Below are 25,425 nucleotides of genomic sequence, written 5' to 3' on the forward strand. Positions count from 1 at the left end.
CTTGATTCATGCCTTGTGATCTTGTTGCATATTTCTTTGGAAACCAAAGTAAACAAATATGCCTTGATCTATCGATTATCTCCGAGCAATTGATAACTCTTAAAGACGTTACTTGTGTGTTTAACACAATTAAATTATTGTGTTCTTTTGAATTTTCCTGATTCAATTGAAATTTTAAAATAACAAGTTTAAATTCGTATTGCTTTCCAGATTCGAAGATACATCCGAAGATGATATTCACGTTGAAGAATTTTTGCTGTATTTATTCTTTAAAAGCAGGGACAATCACAATTGGAATCATGACGATGGTAGGTATCAATTTGTCCTGTAATATTGTTGCCATGAAAATACATACTGGTAACTAGAGTCACACACGAGCTTTCTTTATCCCAATCAAATCAACCTTCAAACAAGTTTCACTAAAGAGAGATAATGGCTGCTGTATACATTTCTAAAAGGAGAAGGAGGAATTTTGAATTTTTATTTTTTGAAAGTACGTAAGGTATAATGACATTTTATATCAGGGTGTTCTAAACAAAATATCACTCAAGTGGTGATCTCTATTATTGATAGAAAGCGCGAGGCGGATGCGAAATGCACGCTACGGTTTTATGAGCGTTTCGCTCTTTTTGATAAACTTTTCAAAAATAAAAGTATGATGTCATAGCGTGCATTTCGCATGTTTTTCGCACTCTGTGTCAATAATGGAGGTCGCCACTTGATCGATGTTTTGTTGAAAACACGTTGATATAAAACTGCATTATATGTATTTTGTACTTTCCAGAAATAAAAATTCTATTGCCGTATCTTCTTTGAATTAGAATTTATTACCTTCCTTAACACAGTAGTTCTTTCTGTCGCACTCATTATTATTTATTTATTTAAAAAAATCAATCATACAGACAGCATATATATATATATATATATATATATATATGCAATCCACAGAACTTAACCGACCTTGACAAAGTTGGCACAGAGACTTAGGTCCGTAAATTGTTTAGTAGGCTTGTGAAATATTACTATTATAAAAAAGACCTTTGGTTTCCGGGTTATTACCCATCGAAGCTGGAGTTTGGATGTACTCACATTTGTATTTCCCAGTCCCCCACCCAAAGAATATCACAAATTAGTATTTAGAACGATACTAAAGGGAAATACATGGAATAAACTTAATAAATGATAATTTGTGTTTTAACGCTAATCCTGTTAAGTGCTAAAGAAATGCACTGTAAGTGTACTTATTATCAAGATTTTCTAAAACTTCGGTAAATAGCTCAAAAAATAAATGAAACACAAAGTACCTTTACTGGCCTTCAAAGTAATCACAATTTGCTACAGCATATTTCTGACATCGGGTTTAAAGCTGTTAGAAATTGTTAGCAAAAGATTCTTGTGAAATCGCTCGAAGTACCATGGTCACGTGTTGTTGGATATTTAGAAAGTCTGCAAAACATAAGGCTTTCAGGGCTATTTTAGGGCTGGAAAACAAAAAGAAGTCTGCTGGAACCAAATCTGAAGAATAAGGAGGATATTGAAGAACAGTCACCTTGTGTTGTGATATGAATCGTAGTGTGCGGACGAGTGCTGTCATGGAGAAAATTCCAGTGTCCATTCTGGTACAGTTTTTGGCCAAACTCGCTGGATGCGTTGTAGCAGCTGTTTCAAAACTCCCTCGTATACTTCCGCGTTGACAGTTTGATCTTCATGTAGAAATTCATAATGGATCAAATCCTTGCTGTCGAAAAAGACGATCAATCGTCTTAATCTTGGATGTTGTCAGCCGACTTGTTTGGGAGACGGACAAGATGACGAACACCATGCCATTGGCTATCAGTTGATCTCCGAATCATATTGGTAGCACCATGTCTCATCACCTGTAATGATGGTTTCCAAAAACTGAGGATTCCGGTTAGACATATCGAAGAAATCTCCAGACGTTTCCATCCGAGTTTGCTTCTGCTTGTCTGTCAGCGTGCGTAGTACAAAACAGGTACAAATCTTCCGCTTTTCCAAATGTTTTTGAACAACAGTGCTTACGTTTGCTTATCTTCAACTCTTCTGCTATCATTCTTAAAGGTATCCGCCATTCATCCCCAAACATCCGTAGCACTCGTTTGATGTTGTCGTAGATTGTGCTTATTGAGGGTCGACCCAAACGCGGCTCATCCTCGACACCTTCCTTTCCGTCTCTAAAACCTTTAAAATTCACAGTTTTTACTTACTGCTTTAACACTATACATTTACATGAAACTTCGTCGCCGCTTTCCCTAATTTGAAGCAAAACTTAGGGTTGCTCCATTTTACAATGACAAGAATCCCCACACTGACTCCGTTAGGTTGTTGGTGTCAGGTGCACCGCTGCTTCACTTCGGTGATTTGCACTATACGACGGCTTGTTGACATGACTCTCAACGTGTATGGGTAGGCGCCTCACCATAACCAACCTGGTTTATAATATATGGGACCATTCACCGAACTTTTCAGGTGCACCGTATATATACTCGTGAACAGAAGAAAAAGAGCGCTATCTTTACGTTCATTGGAGATCAACTGTATAGTTTGATGTAATACTTATCTAAGCATTTTCTCGAAATAAAACCTTTTGAAGAAAGTAGAATTTTCAATGCTTTGTAAGTTTCTTCCTAGTTCTTAGCCATTCGTCATATCACGCTCATGGTACTCGACACGACCATGATGCTTGCAATGAGCACTGACACATCCCTCTAATTTGCTTCATTACTGTTGCAGAATTCAACAAAATTCGTATGTTTACAGCTATTTGTGATACTGTTGTCTCCTTAGTTCCTAATATTGAATAATAAATGTGATGTTTTATGTATTTATTTATATTTTCTTTTGTTTACAAATCTATTTGAAATATGTAATAACCTGACGCAATTGTCATTTAAAAGATTTAACTTTGTGTGGAGTTGGCAACACTATTAATCGAGTGAGATTGTAAATCATGTCATTGATAATAAACATATCACGAGTGATTGTGTGATGAAATTTCACAAAATTTCATCGAATTTTATCCATTAGTTTAAAAGCTACAAGGTCACTTCATGATAAGTGGTTCACCCTATATACATATACAGGGTGTATCAAAAGTCCCAGGAAAAGTCAACTCCATTGTGTAAAGATACGAAAAAATGAAATATACTAAAGTTGTTGGAAATTAATGATTCGGAGATTTAGGTTTCCTAACCAATCAGTGTGCATGTTACCTGTGTCATTTTTGCTTGCCTTTATGTCCCATTCGAAAAGTATATAATATAAGACGATAGCTTTTAGAATTTAAGGATAAATTAAATGCTATCCAAATGGTCTATTAATTTTGATACAGAGTGTACCAGTCAACGACAGCGACTGCTCAAACAATTCTCATTTCTAATCTAAGCTAAGCTGTATGTGTTTCATGTTGTGAACTCGACAATCAAAACAGTTTGGGAGACCATATTTAAGATAAATGAATTACAAGTATCACTGGATCATGATAGCAGGTGCCTTCCCACTTGCAACAGTCCTATTAGCGACAGGAACTGTTAACTGTCCTATGAGCGACCGATTCTATTTATTAACTGCCCTATGAGTCACCGATTCGTTCATACTAAGATAATGGAAGAAGATAAGGTCCTGTCTTCTTTAACTTGTTTCATGCTAATGTGATTTAGAACCTAACGAGATGTACTATGAAAAATTTCGCTCTACCTGAATTTAATACGCGAGGATGCTCTCATTACATTAACAATCTTTCATACGTTTTTCCTAATATTATATTCTTGAATTAATTTCTATGAATACATTGACTATATCAAGGGGAAAACTAACTAAATCCTTAGAGTAACTCCGCCTTTGTGTATGATTCTAATATAATTAAAAATTTCATGTTAAAATTATATGGAGCATAAGTTTAGATTGAATATTTTTATGGCATAAGAAAGAAATCAGAAAGAGGTAGGGGCGCACGAAGAAAATTTTGGAAGGACATCTCCATAATTGCTGTATCACGTCTGGTATATCTTATACTTAATATATGTGGTTTGCTATATTACATATACATTTTTGTGAGCCAGGGGGACAACCCCTGCCTTCCTGTCGGGTCTCACTATTTGAGGATATCAAAGAAATCTAAAAACACGCTGTATTCGAAGAAATTATTACACAAGTTAGAAATCTCTCGCAGGACTTAACAGTTCGTTTAGTTATAAGGTACTATTTCAGATTGCTACACGACAAGCATTTATGTATAAGTCAAAACAAGAGAGGAAGGCAAATTAAGCAATTAGTTTACGTTTTAGTAGCTTACAATAGGGAAGAAGGTAGTTTAAAGAGTGTGTTTACCTTTTGGATTGTTTAGAGTGAACTGCATTGTAATAGGTGGGATTGGTTTAGAATAGCCAATCAGATGTAAGGGATCTCAAAAGCTGTCTTTTGTCATTGGTATATATATATTTTTTTATTTTATTCACGGCGAAACTCTTACACGTTTAGGTTTTTCAAAATAAAATATATTACTGTGCTTAGTGAGTAATTAGATTTGAATCAATTTAAGTACAGAAAACAGAGCTTTTGATGAAAGGAGATATTACAACTAGATTTTCAATAGTTACATAGGAATATACTTTTCATGGAAATATCCCTGTTGTCTCATTAAGTTATTTGATACGTTTTATGTCAAATCAAAATTAAAAAAGTTTTATTTGCACTCACAGTAGAGGAAAAATATATTTGACGAACAGTATCACTGGCATGTACATATTTCATACCAAGGTTATTCGGGCGCTAATAACGCCAGGGGCAAACATACTTTACGAGATGGAATCATATCATCTTCCATCATCTCAATGTAAATGAATCGGTCGCTCATAGGACAGATAACAGTTCCTGTCGCAAGTAGGACTAATTCATGATAGCAATTCCCTTATTTGCCTTATTTTGAAACTCGTCATAATGTTCTAAGAAAGAAATTCATTAAAAAAAAAATAATTGCTATAAGGTCAGTTTCAGAAGTAACATGATTCACATGATATCCAATTGTACGTATAACTCCAGAGAAAAAAACACTGAGAAATACATATATATATATATATATATATATATATATATATATATATATATATATATATATATATATATATATATATATATATATATATATATACTAACAAATGTTATTAATATGAACTTCTTTGGCAGATCTATTCAGTTTTTATCATAATGTTCTCAGCCATGGAGAAGTTCAGGTTGAACCAAAACACTTACTACAGTAAAGGACTCTTTCGAGAAGCACTCGACGGAAACGAATATAGTAAGTAATGTTTTTATTCAAAGGTATGATAATCGTTTTATACCTAATAATAGTATTCTTAAGCTATGCTCTTATGTTATCTCACCAGAGGACTCTGCTGGTAAGAACACCAATTTAAACGTTGGCAGATCTTCAAACTAAAACTGTTACACAATAAAACATCAATCACATTTTACATCCCATTCACAATAAAAATGAAAAACTAATCTTTTAGTTTTATATCCCACGTCGTGTTGTATCTCCTATAGGATGGATATGAAAGAATTTGTAGAATGAAAATGTGGAAGGACACGGAACAACCCTGAGAAAATCCACTTTTGTGATGTCCACCATAAGCTCATATGAAGTGGGATAGAAGGAGAAACCAGTAACACCATAGGCGAGAACTCTACCATTAAACCACTTGCCCCTACATTTCAGTCACGTATGTCACTAACCATACATTACATACCGTAAATGAATCGCATCTCCTAATAGTGTTTCAATCACATCCGTATACTAATCACATCTCCTAATAATGTTTAAATCACATCCGTATAGTAATCACATCTTCTAACAATGTAAAAATCACATACCATAAACTGATCACATCACCTTATCATATATCTATCACATACCATACACAAATCACATCTTCGTTTTGTGTAAGAATAGGATAAACAAGTCAGTATGACTAATGTTGTTTCACTGAACTAAATTTAAAAATAATAAGAAAAAAAGACAACACAGCAAATTGAATACGATCGGAAAAATTCCATACATGTTTAATACTAGCCATTTGGGATAATAATTAACTATGGATACAAGGTTTTAGTCACTACTTATAATGACTATAGCTTTTCTATTTTTATTTTTCCATTCCTAAGTCTATCACATGCATAAATACTGGATGACTTAAATGCTAAAATAATACAGTATATCCAGTTAGAAATGCTCCAATAAGAAATCAAATTATCTCAGCAACCAATAGTGTCATGATTGTCCGGTTACGTTTTTCGGGGAGAAGAAAACCTTGAAGTTTAATCATGAGTACGACATTATTGTCCTCAACTCAATAGATCTTATGGAGCACTTCTGGAGTGCTTGAGCACTTCTTTGCTTGTTCGAGAAACGTTGAGGCATTGCGCAATCTCCATCTAGGTGTAGTGAAACATTTGAGGTGTCACAGAGCCACAGGCAGCGATAATTCTTTGCCGTGAATCATCAAACCTTTGCAGTGGTGTTCGGTACACAATAGTCTTGAACAACAGAAAAAGAAATTACGGTTGAAGTCGAGCGATCTCGGGGACCATTAAACAGGAAATTCCCTTCCAATCCAATTTCTTTGGAAATTGTTATCCACTAAATCTCTGACATTACAGGCGTAAAACGATGAGACTCCCTCTAGTTGGAATGTGTCCATGTGATACATCATCACACGGAAGTTGAAGTTATCTACTCACATGGCTCACTGATTTGTACAAGCTTTGCTCAACATATCCCTGAAGCGGCTCCACATTTTTCCTTCACACAGAACCAGTTCCAGTTTATGCCAACGAACATGGTTTGGTGGTTCCTGTCAGGCCTGTAGCCAACCCAAAAATGTAGAGGGGGTCCGGCTGAAGTTAGGGAGAACCCGATGAAACTATATTATAGTTCATCACAATATTATAGTTCATTTGCCAGTCTACCGTGAAAATTTAGGGGGCGCAGTCATAATTTATGGGGCGCCCCCTAGTCCCCCTGGATACGGGCCTGGTTCCTGTCCATATCACAGCCTAAATTTTCTCTGCACTGTTAGAAGGAACACTTGAATATTCCAAACTGAAAACAGCACTCATCTTTCTGACGCACAGTAAACGACACCATTTCCCTCACTTGTAAATAAACGGAAATGACATGTGCTCTTGTAACGTCGGGATCTTCCGTCTATTGGTGATAAACTCGACTATTTTCTCTTTCAGAAAAAAAAAAAAAAAAACTAAACCGTACGATCCTGTCACTATTGATTGCTTCCGTAATTTCATTTCCTATTTGAATATTTTCAACCGGACACAGTGTACATTAAAGATGATGGCTCTAGTTACATGTTTGAAATGATCGATCTAAGTCTCTATTATGATATCATAGATTTAGTTGCCTATTTGGAATGATAGCTTTAGTTGTCTCTTTGAAACGATGGCTCTGGCTGCTTATTTGAGATGATGGTTCTTGTAGCTTATTTGAGATAATGGCTCTAGTTGCGTATTTGAGATGTTTCTAAGTGCTTGTTTGAGCTGATGGCTCCTGTTGCATATTTGAGGTGATGGCTCTACTTGCCTATTTGATATTGATGATTCTAGTTACGTATTTGAGATGATGTTTATAGTTGCGTATTTGAAACGATGGCTCTATTAGTCTATTTGAGATGACTCTGGGTCCCTATTTGAGATGATGACTCAATTTTTTTTATCTGAGATGATGGCTCTAATTTCCTATTTGAAATGATGACTCTAGTTGCCTATTGCACAAAAATGAATTTAAAAAATATCGATTTCTTCCAGAAAGTTATTTGGAGTAACGGACGTACTAAATGTTCGACTTAGGTGATCCTAATAATTTTTTATACTTATTTAAATACTGTGAACTTCCGTGATAAGGGGATTGATGGTGATGAAATTAGGAGCAATATTTTGATATTTAACAGATCCAAAGGGAGAGTTATGATGGCGAGAGAATCATTTTTTTTCTGTCTCTCTTAGAAGGTTACTTACAGTTAAAGGCTATATGTGATGACTAAAAATAAGTTAAACATTGTAATAAATTTTCTATCTGTTTGATTTTAACTAATATGATTTTTTTATGTTATTATATAGAATTAAAGGTAATTTATGTCCTTGGCATTTTCGTTGGCATTGCTGCTTTCATCTTTGGTGCGCGATTGATCGTCGGTGCATGTCGGGTAAGTAAAGAAATCTACTTTGGGTATACCGATATTATTAGCACACAACGAAATAAAAGAAAATGTCTAAACATGAGACATTCCAATTGATAGATGTCATTATGCTAAACATATTTATATGCGTGACTGTTAATCCTCATGCGCAGTTTTCAAGATAATAAAAAAGTACTTTTTTTATTAATCTGAAAATTGATGCTGTACTACAACCCAGGGGCGGATCCAGGGGTGGCGATCGGGGCAATCGCCTCCCCCCGGAGAGGAAACTTTCTTATTTTATATATATAAATAAAATCCATCGCAAAGTTGGGAGCCCTTAAAAGTAGCAGTATGACAAACCCTCCCCCCCAGAAGTCGATCCTGGATCCACTCCTGCTACAACCACGCCATCTATCAAAATGAAACTAGTGCAGAAAAATATCTCTTCAATATGACATTAATAATTCCAGTCTCTTGTGGACCCGCGTAGCTTAGTCGCTAACGCTCTCGCCTTCAGTGCGAGTGGTTCTGGATTCGATTTCCGATTCCATTCGGTCAAAAAACTATAAAACGCTTTTTCAAGAAAGCCAATCTGCTTGAGATTTTCCTCGGTTTTCCTCATTTACACCAGGCAAATGCCGGGGTGGTACCTAAATTATAGGTCCCAGGCCGCTTCCTTCCTTCCCTTTCCCTGGATAGTGTGCTCGCCGAGTGACGTCATCTCTCATACATGACGGGCTAAATGGTCACAGATGCTGAAAGCCCAGAAATCTAAATCGTAAATTCCAGTCTCTTATCTTTCAAGTTTTGTGTAACTGCAGTATTCATCATAATAGGTATTGGGACATTATTGGCAAATCACTTGCCGTAATTGAGAAGCTTCCATACTCCACGCTCTTCCGCTAACCTCTTCGTCTTCACGTATGACTTATCTGTTTTGATACCGTTCATTAATTGTAGCCTCCTTCGCCCACTTTCCTGGCATCATACCCTCTACCATGTCCCCTTCTTAGCCAATGTCCGAACCTGTTTCTCTTTCTCTTCTTAATAACATCTAAAAATTCTGTGGCTTGGATCTAATAGGACCAATGTCACTTTTTGGCAAAAATGAGATGTTCGTCAATTTTATCGCCTATAAAAAGGATATTTTCTTGTGCAAGAAAGCCCAAAGAACATTTTCGTTGTCAAACGGTGTGCCAACCGTTGTCTATTTGTAGGCATCGTTGGCAAAGCCACTATCAAAATGCCAACGGCAAATTCTACAATCCATCAACCATCGATGCCAACAAGCGAAAACAAAACAGTGGTTCAACGTAGGTGCATCGTTGTTTCGGCAACGCATCGAAAGACGATGTTCTATTTTGTTGTCACAATGTTGGCGTTCCGTAGGATAGCGATCGTTGGCTAACTGTTTTTTTCCACGTTGGCGTTTTGTTGGCATTCCATTGGCCCAACTACACCATAGTTGGTAGATTGTAGGATAACGATCGTTGGTCAACTGTGATTTTCTCGTTGGCATTTTGTTGGAATTTCGTTGGCCAAACTCCTCCACAGTTGGCACATTGTCGTCCATTGGTTGGTTGGCCAACTGTACACAATCTTCTGTTGACCCAACGTTGCAAATAATTGTTGGCATAACGATTTGCAGTACCACCAAAATCACCGTTGGCCAACCAACTATGGTCGGTGGCCCAAGCATTTGCTAACCAAAAATGCTACTTGGAAGGCAAATGTTAATATGATTGGTGTATATTCCAAAGTATTTCGTGTTAACATTTGCTCTTTATGGACAAGGAAAAATCCATTTACAGACGTTAAAGTTGAAGAATATCACATTTTTGCCAAAAAGTGACATTGGCCCGTTTAGGTCACAGAATTGTTATTTTCTCCCCCTCTATTTCTAACATCCACTCATTTGTTTCCCGCTCGACCCAAATAACTCTATCCTGCAACATTGTTGAGAGAAAAAAACATCAAATTAATTGATCATATCGAGTTAAAGAAAATAACTTTTATGGTCTTAGTAGTTCATTGGTACAGCGTTCACATCTGGTGCATGGAGTCCTTGCTTTGATTTTAACTCGTAACAAGTAGGTTTTGTGGTGGACAAACACCGTGCGTGTGTTTCCTCAAAGATTTTCAGTTTCCTCCCGTTTTCTTGATTTCAGTATTTCATTTATACCTCATCATCACAGTCTCATTTGGCCTACATGGCATAATCGTTTCGTAAAATTAAAAGATTTCAATTCATTTCAAAGTAACATGGTTAAGGATAAATGTCATAGGGCCTATGCAGTTTTCGAGAAATCAAGATAAATATTTACGGTACTACATAAAAGATATTGTCAAAAAATAATAGTTTTTTCTTCTGGTCGAATAGTTAGTTTATTTATTTACTGAATTTGTAAAACAATAAAGTAATACATTCACAGCTATATATTCTATCTATTATTAGTATTGTTGTTTGATAATATAACACATGTATTCCTAATAGGGACACGAATATTATACTTTTTTAATCTCAAAAATCCTTTCCGTACATATTGCCCTTATATTATTATTATTATTATTATTATTATTATTATTATTATTATTATTATTATTATTATTATTATTATGTGCATTGGTCAACCAATCCCTTTAAGTGGTATATGCTTATATTTAAATACTTTACGCCTTTTTCTTGCACATAGATTTTCTGTTAGTTTTTCAATTGTTTTTAAAAGTAATATTTCGATTAGGTTTCTGTTATTTTTACATAAGGTTGTGTCACTGTTACGTGTGTGAATGCTAGATGAAATCGGGACGATCGTTTCCCCCCAGAACAGGAAACTTTCTTATTTTATATATATAAATAAAACCCATCCCAAAGTTTGGAGCCCTTAAAAGTAGCAGTATGACAACCCACCGCCCCCCTCCAGAAGTCGGTCCTGGATCCGCCCCTGGATGAAATAAAACAGCAGAAGACACAAACTGTTAAGAGAGACGGAATTAGAAAACTGGATTAAGTTGTTTATTTATCGTACAGGATCAATACGGTCCTACTGGTTTGGAAATATTAGATATTCTCGGAAAATACATCTCGGGATTTACAGTCTTCCATATCAACCTGTTAAGCTTAATGGAATTCAGTGATTGGCATATGTATCATGTTTGGATATATTCAATATTACTATTTACTACCAATTTTTATGACTTATTTACGAGTTTTATTTCCTAACAAAATAAATATGTATGTAAAACCTCATAGAACATCGAGAATATTATAAAATACATGATAAGAAACTTTATTGATAGACGACGACGTATTCTGTTTGTGGAAAGCTTAAAAAGGAGAAAATACTGAACAAAACATTTTTTTTAGAAAATGCATTGAGTATCTAATCTATACTTTGATTATAGTAATTTCTTTTCATCATTACAATTTGAATGAATTGTTGTATGATCTGTCAGGAAAGTAAATGTACACCTATTTTTCGAGTCTGGCATTCCTGCGCTCCATCCGTGGAGAGTATGAGAATTAAATCAATCAAATGTTTACTGAGGGGCAAAAAGAAAAGCTTAATCTGAATAAGACATTGCAGAGGGGCACAAGCTGTGAATACGAATAGTGCATTGTGTAAATAAAGGACGACACGAAAGAGAAAGCCAGAAACAGCTGTTAAACTTACAAAAAAAGAGTAAAAATTGTCGAAGTGGGAACATAAAACACAAATACAACAAATACGCCGACAACTAAACGGTCACCATGCCATGATCTTGGTGTAGTGGTTAAGGTGCTGGCTTACAAATGCAAAGGACGCAAGTTCTAATCCTCGGCAAGGACATTTTTAAAAATTTTTGTTAATAATACATACAACTCATGAGAGATGGTAAAAGAGGTCGTATTTAGTTTTTCGTAGCAATTATTATTGGTAATGTTTAGTACTGATAATACTTTTTGTCTTTGCGTATTGCTTTTGTTCTTGTCTTTATTTCCAAAGAGAAGAATATCCGAACAAATGCCACCAAAATTCCTCATATTTTGAATGTAAACGCCATTTGCAATTAGTAAAGAATAAAAATTGAACGTTCCGAAGTAGCTGCAAAAAGTAAAAGGAAAAACATGGAAGTGGACCATACTCATGGTTACTAAAAATACAATTTCTACATGCCTTACACCTCCCGACCACGTTTCTACGTTAGCAAGTAAGAGGTTTGTGTTTAGGTTAGGTTGGTCAATACGTTTTGCAAAGGGGCCCGGTTTAGCTCTGACGCACCACAGGTGCGAGAAGGGAGAAAAACACTTTTTCTCTCTCCCTCTGTGTGTCTATTTATCTATCTATTTGTATATATATAACGCTATTTGTGAATGCCATAACCACCCTAATTTTCAGCGGATTGAGACGAAACTTGGCACAAACATTAATTGTTGAAATATCTTGATCTTGATGAGTTCGTTAACCAGAATAATCAGATGAAAATGTTCAAAATGGTGGCCCTTCAAACTCTTAAAAAGTTCCAAGGGAACCAAATTTCGCCCATAAATAGGTATTCAGAAAGTTTGAATAAATTTTCCTCTTTTACTGAAATATTTGTGTGCAGAAACTTATTGAAATATTGGACCCGATTAATCGCCTAAAGAAGGTTCACGCCCTTTCGCTACGGTCAGTTTTTTTTTTTTTTTTTTTTGCAGGAGGGGTTATCTTCCTATTGGAACAAGATGATTGTTACTGATGATATGAAATTACACATTGAAAGTGAAGTAACTTATGTAACGTGTTATTTGAAAGAATAATATAATAAATGTGCATTCCTCTAACACAGAGAACTCATGTATTTCGAGTTCGGGAGCCTGAATGGCGAGGAGTGTTATTTGATTTGCTTTTTAGTAACACATTGCATTGCAAATAAAGGTAGGCAACATTAGTGTAAGTAAAACAATAATAATAATAATAATAATAATAATAATAATAATAATAATAATAATAATAATAATAATAATAATAATAATAATAATAATAATAATAATAATAATAATAAAACATTTTCATCGGTCGTGCGCGGAAAGTGAGAATTAACCCTCCAATACGCGCCCGGGCTACAATTGTAGCCCATCGTTTTTATTTTCCTTGCCGCAAAGTAATTCGAGATGATAACTCAAAGGGTGTCTGTGTACCTTTCTATCAACTATCATTCTGCGTGTTTAGTGTGTGGTCAAACGTAAAATCGAAAGGAGCTCATTGTTATTCTGCTTGAAAGTTTCATGGGCTACACCTGTAGCCCGCGCGACTATTGATGTCACGGGTGTTCCAAAACGTCAATTTCTTTTCATTATAGTTTGTGTATTGATCAGATGTTCAATGAGTTTGCAAAATGCTAATTCTGATGAGGAATGTTTTCTAGATGGCGATAGTTAACATTTTGAGACCGCAAAAGTGCATTTTCGGACACAGAAATAGTGAAAATTCAGAAGATGTGACTGAGAATTCCGGGAATCAGGAATCACTGATACCTGTTGATAGTAGTAGTAAATATAGTTCTGAAGTAAATTATTGTGTAGTAAAAGACAATCTCAAATGGAAAAAAGAGACTCCTACCCGTAATATTTGCGCTCGTGCTCATAATATTGTGCTTCGTTTTTCAAGACCTAAAGGTAGGGGTAGGTCTGCGTTGTCGGAGCTTGAATATCTACAAGTGCTTTTAGATGCAAACATTTTGAGACTTAAAGTTGATTTTACCAATATTTACATTGGCAGTGCTAGATTGAGATTTGTACTTAACCGTCATGCAAAACTTACAGACGAGATTGTACGTACCCATATTGACATTTTGATGCTTTTGGTGAGTGGTCAATTCTTCAAGGAAAGTGTACATTGACAACTCACTATTTGTGTGCAGAACATGCTTAGAAGGACATGAATACGGAAACATAAAAAGAAAAATATATGAGCGTAAATAGCATATGTATAACTATGCAAATCGTAATCAAACTTTGATACCAGAAACTCATTATGCTGAAAAGGTATATGTTTTATGGATAATACGTATATTTGTAAGCTTTGTAAAATTTTTGAAAGATTATACTTAACTTTTAAAGAATTCTAACATATATGTTTAAGATGAAGGAAAGCTAAAAATGCTCCAGATTGGTCCATTTATTGACAAATACAAATAACTTTTACATCCTTATTCGTATATCACTTTTGAAAAAAAAAAAAAGAATGGTGTTGGTCTTCTTTGTATATACATAGCTTTCAAAATAAAGATATTTCTCAAATTGTGTATAAAACCCTTGAAGCAGTTTATAAATACTATTCTCTACAAGAAAGACAGAAATATTAGAAAAGCTAGGCAACGTAATAAAATAAAAACAAATGGGCTACAGTGGTAGCCCGCGCGACTATCCACGTAACAAAAATCCGCGCGCGTATTGCAGGGTTAAATCAATCACATGTCAAGTCAATGTAAGGAGAAAAGCCTAAACTGAATAAGACATTGAAGCGGGTCACAAGCTGGGAATAAGAATAGTGCATGGTGTTAATAAAGGACGACACCGACAGAGAAATCCAGAAACAATAGGTAAACGAAGAAAAAAAAGAGTAGAAATTGTTGAAGTGGAAACAAAATACAAATACGAATAGGGATGAGCAGGAGTCGAGCCAAAATTCGACTCGACTCGAGTTCAATCCGAGTCGAGTCAAAGGTATTTTTCTTGTAGTACTTAAAATTATACTGTAGTTCTTAAAATTAAGGCTGAGACCTGCACGATCGAATTCTTGAGCCCAAGCAGAAGACCAACTCGGGTAGTGATATCAACCGGCTCGGCTCGTATCAACTGAGCGAAGTTGTTGTATTACTATACATCTGCTTCCGCCCCTGTCAAATCTGGTCGATCTCGTTGACGCGACATATTTGCTTTTTTATACCCCTTTCTTCGTTTACTGAACAAAACAGTAACTATTCTGAAATATACTACTGCGCATGCCTCGTAGATAAATATTTCTGATGCCAATAGTTTCCGTTTTGTCCAAGGAATGTTCTTTTTCTTATTCCCAGCATGACCCTTTTAATACATTATATGAAGAGCATGTAGGTTTAAATACCTCATGTATTACATATAATGTAGGTCTTACTCTTCCAGCAAAAAGAAACATGTGATCATAGTATACAACCCACAGAAGTGATAGCTGGCAAGACAGTGGTCGTAATCCCTAACGACACAGGGAGAGAGTGGTGCCCTTCCCGCTGGTCTAGTCGCTAGCACGTGCGCCTTTGGTGTATGGAGTTCCGGGTTCGATTCCCGGCGGGAGAGCATCTATGATTTTTAACTGTTCTCGATGTTTCTGTGTTCGTGTCTCTGTCGTTATAAGTTATTAGAAATAGCAAGTTAAACGAGTGAAGCAAGTAAAATTAGCAATAAGTAAGTTACTGAAACACGTTCAGTGAGTCAGTTTAAAAAAAAAAGTGGACAAAGCACTGGCTTTTCGCGCCGTCCATGCGAGTTCGAATTAATCTCGGCTTGATTTTTTTATCCATTTGAGAGAAAATATTGCTTCTTTACTCTACAGGTAGTCCACTCTTTTCGTATTTTTCGCTGTCGTTCACAGTTAAAGTAACTGACTATTATTCTTTCTACGAATAATGGATCTTCTCTTTGGCTTCATGTCAAACACGCACACGTAATGAAAAGACGCTGTCGATAATAATAATAATAATAATAATATGAAATATTAGTAGCTAACTCGTGTGTGTATTTCGACAACATAATTTTATATTATTATGTGGAAATAAGTAAGGCTGGCTGGCGCCCCCCCCCCTATTTTTTTCGATGCGCTTTATGGGTCTACGGTGTCCAAAGTTGGTCCCATCCCAGTATCACCTCTCGATATAAGTTATTGACACTTTGCCTAAAGAGGGCTCTGCCGTGGCCCCATGACTACCCATGACAATGACTCTTCGTTCCTTTTGCATTGAAATCGCTTACTTTTCTGAGTACTATGAGTGCATACGGTCCAACGTTGCTCCCATCGCTCTACAGTTTCTCGTTCTCTCGATATAAATTGCTAATAATTTGTTTGTAAGGGAGATATGGCGTTACAATCATTACGTTTGAAGAAGAATTGATTAAGATATTACCTTGCCACAAACAACACCTATTATTATTATTATTATTATTATTATTATTATTATTATTATTATTATTATTATTATTATTATTATTATTATTATTTTACTTACCACTAATGGTGCCTACCTTTATTTCCAATGCAATGTGTTACTAAAAAGCAAATCAAATAACACTCCTCGCCATTCAGGCTCCCGAACTCGAAATACATGAGTTCTCTGTGTTAGAGGAATGCACATTTATTATATTATTCTTTCAAATAACACGTTACACAAGTTACTTCACTTTCAATGTGTAATTTCATATCATCACTAAGAATCATCTTGTTCCGATAGGAAAATAACCCCCTCCTGCAAAAAAAAAAAAAAAAAAAAAAAAAAAAAAAAAAAATTAAAAACCTGACTGTAGCGAAAGGGCGTGAACCTTCTTTAGGCGATTAATCGGGTCCAATATTTCAATAAGTTTCTGCACACAAATATTTCAGTAAAAGAGGAAAATTTATTCAAACTTTCTGAATACCTATTTATGGGCGAAATTTGGTTCCCTTGGAACTTTTTAAGAGTTTGAAGGGCCACCATTTTGAACATTTTCATCTGATTATTCTGGTTAACGAACTCATCAAGATCAAGATATTTCAACAATTAATGTTTGTGCCAAGTTTCGTCTCAATCCGCTGAAAATTAGGGTGGTTATGGCATTCACAAATAGCGTTATATATATACAAATAGATAGATAAATAGACACACAGAGGGAGAGAGAAAAAGTGTTTTTCTCCCTTCTCGCACCTGTGGTGCGTCAGAGCTAAACCGGGCCCCTTTGTAAAACGTATTGACCAACCTAACCTAAACACAAACCTCTTACTTGCTAACGTAGAAACGTGGTCGGGAGGTGTAAGGCATGTAGAAATTGTATTTTTAATAACCATGAGTATGGTCCACTTCCATGTTTTTCTTTTTACTTTTTGCAGCTACATCGGAACGTTCAATTTTTATTCTTTACTAATTGCAAATGGCGTTTACATTCAAAATATGAGGAATTTTGGTGGCATTTGTTCGGATATTCTTCTCTTTGGAAATGAAGAAAAGAATAAAAGCAATACGCAAAGACAAAAAGTATTATCAGTACTAAACATTACCAATAATAATTGCTACGAAAAACTAAATACGACCTCTTTTACTATCTCTCATGAGTTGTATGTATTATTAACAAAAATTTTTAAAAATGTCCTTGCCGAGGATTAGAACTTGCGTCCTTTGCATTTGTAAGCCAGCACCTTAACCACTACACCAAGATCATGGCATGGTGACCGTTTAGTTGTCGGCGTATTTGTTGTATTTGTGTTTTATGTTCCCACTTCGACAATTTTTACTCTTTTTTTGTAAGTTTAACAGCTGTTTCTGGCTTTCTCTTTCGTGTCGTCCTTTATTTACACAATGCACTATTCGTATTCACAGCTTGTGCCCCTCTGCAATGTCTTATTCAGATTAAGCTTTTCTTTTTGCCCCTCAGTAAACATTTGATTGATTTAATTCTCATACTCTCCACGGATGGAGCGCAGGAATGCCAGACTCGAAAAATAGGTGTACATTTACTTTCCTGACAGATCATACATTGGAAATGTAGAAGAAATGTGTTAAAATCTCTTATCTCCAAGAAAAATAGCAGATAAAAACTTCACGATATACGGTACACGCATCAAATTCGGTGTGGAGCATTTTTTGAGCGTACGTTTCCATTCATGATAGAATAGCATCATAGTACACGGACAGAAAAAGAAAAAAATAGTCTTCACTGGCAGGTGAGAATATTTATACAGATGTCGTAGAATTTCTGCTTAAACTGTGACGAATCATTCGTTATCAATATCTAACACAAGTTATGAGTGCACCTCACACCATGCAGGTAAGGTAGACGATGGACGTAGGAAAAGGGCATTTGGACAGGGAATAAACTCGTACCATTGCAGCATACGAAACATGAAACATCCGTACAGATTGACATGGAACGTGAAAGCGTGATTTGACAGAAAAAATGTTGTCGGTATACTATACGTGTTTCATGTAACTGCCACGTGAAATGTCCTTGACGTAAGTAGCCTATATTGAGGGGTCTCAGTGGCTCAGTGGTAGAGCGTTCATCTCTGGTTCACGGGACCCTTGGTTCGATCACAGTTCGCACCAATTATACATCGTGGTCAGCAAATATTTCAGGCTTCTGCCGTTTCCTTTTATTTTCTTCATTCCACCAATTCACTTACTGTTAGCCTTACCATCGCCATGTCCTTAAACCTACAGGGCATAATCGTGGGACATAAAACATAAATATTTCATTTGTCGGTAGCTTATAGAGAGTTACCTCTGCCCGTACTCCTTAGCACGGTTATCATCAGGAAACACCGCTGAGACTGTGATATTGCCATTAGGTATTTGCCTGCTGTCAAGTGCAAATGTTATAAACAGTGTTTATACTCCTTCAAGCACCAAGTTAATTTTTGACAATGATTCTGTCTATCTCTCTCTCTCTCTCTCTCTCTCTCTCTCTCTCTCTCTATATATATATATATATATATATATATATATATATATATATATATATATATATATATATATATATATATATATAGAGAGAGAGAGAGAGAGAGAGAGAGAGAGAGAGGGAGAGAGAGAGACTGTTCACAATTCACGTAATTTTCTACAGCACTGGGAGAAGATGAAGTTTTCACACTATTAATATAAAATTTGGCACTCTTATTGAGAAATATCTGAAATTTTCGAATTTCTACAGGAAATAACAGAAAATTGCTGTTTAGCCCCTCTTTTAGGAGTGTAAACACGAAAGTTCATTTTCCTTATGGGAGAATCAATGTTAAATTTAGGAAGTAGTTTTTTCCAATAATTATTCGTAAAGATTTTGGGGCAAAAGAGTTGTATTTGTTACAGAATGAAAAAACACTCATTCACAAAGCTAGTAAAACCGTCTCAAACATTATTTTGGGAAGGCTTCCCTTTTGGGGGGCAAGGGGAGTAAAAAGGTGGTGGGTGATGTGTTACCAAACTCCCAAAATTTATTTTCGGAATGCCAGTAAGCGTCAGATTAATCACAAATATTATAGAATTAATGCTCCAATGCTCCTTACATGTAAGAGTGAGTGATAATGGGGCTACAGACCCCTTTCAAAAATAAAAAAAATCTCCATTAATATCCTTAGGGACATACGAGAAGAAGGTATTTTTTGTCAATTAATGTGAAATTTGGCGTCATTGTAGCAAAAGAGTATGCGTTTTTTAAATCTGGAATGTTATTTTGGTAACGCACCGCCTTAGGGGGGCCCAGGAGGCAAAGCATCAGATAATGGATCTTTATAAAAATTCAAATTTTCTTCCGGAAATGCCAGTGAGTGTCAGATTACTCACAAATGTCACAGAATTAATATTCCAATGCTCCTTGCATGACAAGTGACTTATATGGGGCTAGCCCGCTTTCAAAACTTAAAAAAAAATCACCATAAATATCCCTAGTATAGACATACGAGAAGAAAGATTTTTTTCTCCATTAATATAAAACTTAGCGTCGGGTCAGTAAAAAGTTATACGTTTATCAAATCTTGAATAATATTTTTGTAATGCACCACCTTAGGAAGGCACAGGGGGTAAGGCATAAGTTGGTGGATCTTTATAAACATTTCAAATTTTATTTTGGAAAATCCAGTTTGTGTCAGATTGATCACAAATAATACAAAATTAATATTCCTTACATGTGTCAGTGACTGATATTGAGCTGCAGCCCCCCTTCCAAAAATCACATTACGCTGGAACGACATGAGGTCTCAAATCACATACAGTTTTGAACACCTACAAAGTCTTTCTCCGCCCTACTCTCACATATCGTTTCACAGCTTGGATTACCGCATCAGACAAATTCTACCACAAACTTCTTATTCTCGAACGCCATGTCTTCCGAATTGCTTATCGCATCAAATTACTAAGCCCCACACGAGAACTATATCGGCGCATTACTTTTTCCGCCTTGAAGTACCATCTCGAATCCCTTCGACTCTCATACATACGCCGCCGATTTCAAATCCATCATCCAATTCTTTTCAACACAATGCACCATTTAGCAGTACATCTCACACCTACCCGTTATCTTCACACTCCATTACCTCTTTTGTTTACGTTATACCATTACACTCTTCCTCCTGACGATCTCTCACTCTTGCTTCTGAACGATTACGTCACTCATGCTCATTTACGTCTCATTTTTCCATCATTTCATGCACAGTAATATTCTCATACTAACATTGGTTCATCATGTCTCTCATCATAGTCTAGAGTACCCTTAGGCAAGAAGATAACTGCATTCGTCCGCTAACATTTTCCTATGTTATCCTGTGACTGCACCTCATCTCATACTTTATAATCATTAATTATATTACTATAATAATACATTACTATCACTTAGTTTCTATTCTCCGGACCGCATTTATTGAATATATTGCTTAGTGTTCCTTATTTATTGTTTTGTAAATCATTGTTCATCTACTTTCATAACAGCTATATATGTATGTTCTATTTTGAATATATGTATTTATGTCTATCTCTCCACCTAATGATACGGAACGTAAAGTTCCTTATGACCATTACTGCCATGAAATAAATAAATAAAGCACTTAGAACAACCACCGACCACAAAACCAACAATCCCTTCAAATCACTTCCCTAAAAGAAGACGTAACCATCTCAAAGGTAGCTAGCCTCAGCTAGCAATGTAAAATAAAAAAGCTCTTTTACCATACTTTATATTGACTCTCGACTCTCCGATCGACGTACCTAGGTATCGAGCTTAGGCTTTGATCGATCCTGAGTTGTGGACGCAACCAGACAATCATTGCTGCGGGCGTAGGGGTTGCGGCGAGACAGAGGGTTTCATCCGAGAGAGGCCATATATTTTTGGCTATTGCATCATTCATCATCTTCTCATTCAGTACACCATCTGAGTTACATATTCTGTCGGTTCATCACATCGACCTGGACGACCATAGATATCGACACCGGACAAACAACACCCTCACCTTCTCGTTCAACTGGCACTATCAAGAAGACTGATAAACGCAAAAACAGCAAGAGATCACTTGCAGGTGTTCGAGCTCGTTCGCGATCCCCAGCTCCAATGCGAACTTGTCAACAAAAGTCGCCACCGCCAAAAAAGTACCACTCTTCACAATCTGTGCAATCTACAGCTACCGAGATGGAAGTACAATCTCCTCACGATCGGCAGCAATTTCCTTCTCTACAAGTCATTTCGAAGCCGACGTTCTATTCTTAGTTACTTACTTATTAATATCCAAACTTCCAAAACGAGAAGGAAATCTTTCTTCAACTAACCAAGTATTTCACTCGAGCACTAGTCACTCAGATCACTAAAACTCGCAACGGGATTGTAATTAAATCACCAGATCCTAACTTTGCCACCACTATTCGAAATAAATACTCATTTGAATTTTTTGGCAAAAACGCTAACCTGCAGAAACTAACAGATAAGCATATCAAACAGCAATCTTCTACTCGCCGACAACCTGCTTTATCAGTAGTCATGCGTGGAGCCGAACCTAGTATAAGCGACGATGAAGTCAGCAAAGAACTAAAAGCTAAAGGACATTCCATTCTCAAGTGCTTATGCATTAAAAGCGTACATGGCGCAACTTACATTGTCCGCGTTTTGACTAACTCCCAAGAGACCATTGATGATTTACTTTGTAACGGAGCTTTCATTTATATAAAACGCCACATAGTAGAGCCATCACACACTCCAGCTCCCCTTCCATTGCGTTGCGAGAAATGCCAAATTTATAACCCGCATAGCAGAGCGAAATACCGTAATCCTGCGAAGTGCGGATGCTGCTCACAACTTCGTAACACGAAAACCTGTCCCAACCTCCAAAATCCACTAGCGTGTATTACCTGTGGAGATGCTCACCCTACTTTTAGTTATAAGTGCAAAGCACGATCCCGTCCTGAATCAAGCATGCCAGATGTAGTTGTGCCCTTAATGGTTACCGACCAGATGTAGTTGTGCACCTACCGACAATACTATGTATACACCAACTTCTGTTTTTCAACCAACTCAAATCAACCAGTTTCTTTCCTTTCTCACCACAACACTTCATAATATTCTTCCCTCTCAATGGCAACACGTCTTCCAACAGATTCAACTGGCAACCAAACTGATCCTCAATATTAACTTCCAAGCACCTTACTCTGGTCAGAATGTCTATTTTCACTCTTCTATTCTTAACACTACAACGACTCACCAAAGGTAGTCGTAAACCCTGGTTCAGTTATATCTTTAGTGGCAATAATCGTTTTCACCTTAAAATATCTTCTGAAGTTATATTCACTAGTATGCTCACCTTTTCTACTGAAATTACAAGTCCATAATGAATATTAAATAATTTATTCTTTGATTACCTTTTAATGTATATTCACACAAACCGACTTGCAATCAAACATGTTAACTGAGTATCTATAAACAACGACATAGCAACCAACTAGACAATAATGTATATTTCTTATATATTAAAACATTCTTCTTTTTATTATTTTTAATTAATATTATAACAGGTATAGTGCTTGTGTAAAAGCACTTTCTGCCCGAGATATATGTAATTATGAGCCGATACAAAGTATCTCGTTATATAAAATGTCGCCCGATAAAGGGACTAAATATAAAAGTTACAAGGGAGCTTGACTTTTATATTTAAGAAACACTGGTCCGTTTATAATAATGACATGATAATAATTGTGTTCTCTACATTTTGATCGCCCTTCATATATAACTTCATTAAGTTTCCTTCATATAAGTACATTTATAATAAAACTTTTATTCCATTATTATTTATCTTTTATCATTAAAAATGTCGTCGCTTACTAATACAATCAACGAAGGATGCGAAATCAAAAGCGTAAGAGATAATTACATTTTAAAACACAAATTACAATGATCAACGATTTCATTGATCATTAAAAACGGTCATGTTAAAAAAAATGTTTGCTCTTTCCAGGGCGCATTATATAACAATTACGTAAGATGGTATTTTAAAGTATACATCATATCAACAAGGCGTCATGATACAAAAGAATCTTATCCAAGTATCATATAAGGTGACACATGAGTACAGTCGTCGGATAATTAGCTTAATAGAATGAACCTTCTACTGAATATAATCTTTGACAATAAAGTTTCAACATAAATCAATATAATATAAATAACCTTTGTTTTTAATCAATAACAACACAACGATTCGCCAAAGGTAGATATAATAATCTATGTTCGAGTGAACGAAAAGAAGGAATTAAATTTATTTTCACACATAAATATTCATAAGAATCAATAGCTGATATGGGTTTAACCCCTACCACATCAACTGCAATCAGTTTAGATTCGTACTTGTATATGATTCCAATAAAGTACATTGTACCGCACAATCATGATTATGTTCCGCATTATTATTCTGTACATGAATTGCGTCATTATTTTGATTTTGATACGAAGTGCCATCTCTTGAACTACGGTTACGTCTATCAATGTAGTTTACAGTATTTCTAGAATTTCGCCATGTATTTCGTCTGTTTTTGAATCTACTTTGGTTAAATGGTCTGACATAATTATTGTCACGATTAGTTAGGTTAGGTGTGTTCCCATCATATCTTTGCCTATTCTGATTGTTCTGATTGTTTAAATTTACTCGATTTAGGTTATGTTCCGTATCGTCTACATTACGGATATTTAGATTCCGGACTGGTACTGATCTAAAGTTATCTGAATTGTTTTTAATTTTGCCTATTCCCGCTTGATGATTCTGCGCCTGGTATTGAGTTTCATAACATTGAACAAGCATCAATAGATGATTAAAACTCATGCATTGCGTAGAAAACAGGATTTGTTGTAATTTAAACGGTAGTAGATTTCGAATAGATGCGATCACTCTAGATTCAGATTGTAGTGGATTTACGATTTTTAATTCATTATACGTATTCACAACAAAATCAACAACAGATTTGTGCAAGCGAGGATTAAAAGGTTGATTTCTAATCGTAGCGTCTCTGTTTGCAAGTAGAAAGTCATTCTCATAATTTGCAATCAGCGCTGCCTTGAATTCCTCATATGTGTTGACGTGTTCCCGTACTGCTTTAAACCATAAAGAACACGGTGGAAGTAATAAATGAGGGATTAGTTTCATATATTGAGATTTATCTATACACATTATACTGCACTCGTCCTGAAATTTTTCTAGAAAAGAAGTAGCATTTTCATTACATCTACCACTAAACTTACTCATAGCACGTATTTCGCTCATTTTTACACTTAACTTTACATTTCTTTCACCATTTCGTGTTCGTGTTGAGTGAAAATTTCTACCTACTGCGTTATGTGTGGTTCCACCATCTCTTTTCCGCCCATTTGTATTCCTTGGTTGAATTCTTTCCAAAATAATATCCTCATCGGATGGGTTACTTGAAGAAGAGATAACGCAAGGTCCACGTCGATCTACTGCGGGTGAATGCGAGGTCATCTCTTGTGAATGAGGGAACTCCAAACGATCATTAACCATGTTGTTGTTGTATGCGTTGTCTTTAATCTGTAATGTCCTAATTTCCTCCTGTAAGGTAGATATCAATTGTGTATTTGCACGTATTTGGTTAGAATTATCTGTGACCTGAATCTTTTGCTGCCGAACAGAAGATTCGATTACTTCAAAATCTTTTTTTCAATATTAACTTCTTGGATTACATGATTGTAATTATCCTTGCAATCTTCAGATAATCTTTTTAACTTCTCGTCGAATTGTAACGTGATGTCTGTCACAGCTTGTATTACAGATTGTTTCGCTTCTTCGGACTTTTGATCTATTTGTTCTAACTGCCTACCCAATTCTTCATGCTGTCTCTCTAATCGTCCATTCAATTCTTCATACTGTCTTTCTAATCGTCCATTCACTTCTTCATACCGTCTACTCAATTCTTCAGATTTTTGCTGTACTGTTTGCTTTACTTCTTCGGACATCTGGGCTAAATTTTGTTTCATAATTTCTAAATCATCCTTTCGGCT

At 35.8% G+C, this 25,425-nt stretch overlaps 1 protein-coding gene across 1 annotated transcript in view; it reads left to right on the top strand.

The window, feature by feature from the left end:
- The first annotated feature begins 214 nt into the window (after positions 1-214).
- LOC145684640 (uncharacterized) overlaps positions 215-25,425 on the top strand; it is a 51,773-nt gene continuing 26,562 nt past the window's right edge. Inside the window, exons 1-3 of the mRNA XM_081757030.1 lie at positions 215-308; positions 5,203-5,314; positions 8,149-8,234. Of these exons, the coding sequence (XP_081613156.1) occupies positions 231-308; positions 5,203-5,314; positions 8,149-8,234 (276 nt within the window). The 5' untranslated portion in view covers positions 215-230. The remainder of the gene's footprint in view (positions 309-5,202; positions 5,315-8,148; positions 8,235-25,425) is intronic.

Source organism: Thermobia domestica, chromosome 5 (assembly GCF_964235325.1).
Source record: "Thermobia domestica chromosome 5, izTheDome1.hap1.1, whole genome shotgun sequence".
NCBI classification, from domain to species: domain Eukaryota; kingdom Metazoa; phylum Arthropoda; class Insecta; order Zygentoma; family Lepismatidae; genus Thermobia; species Thermobia domestica.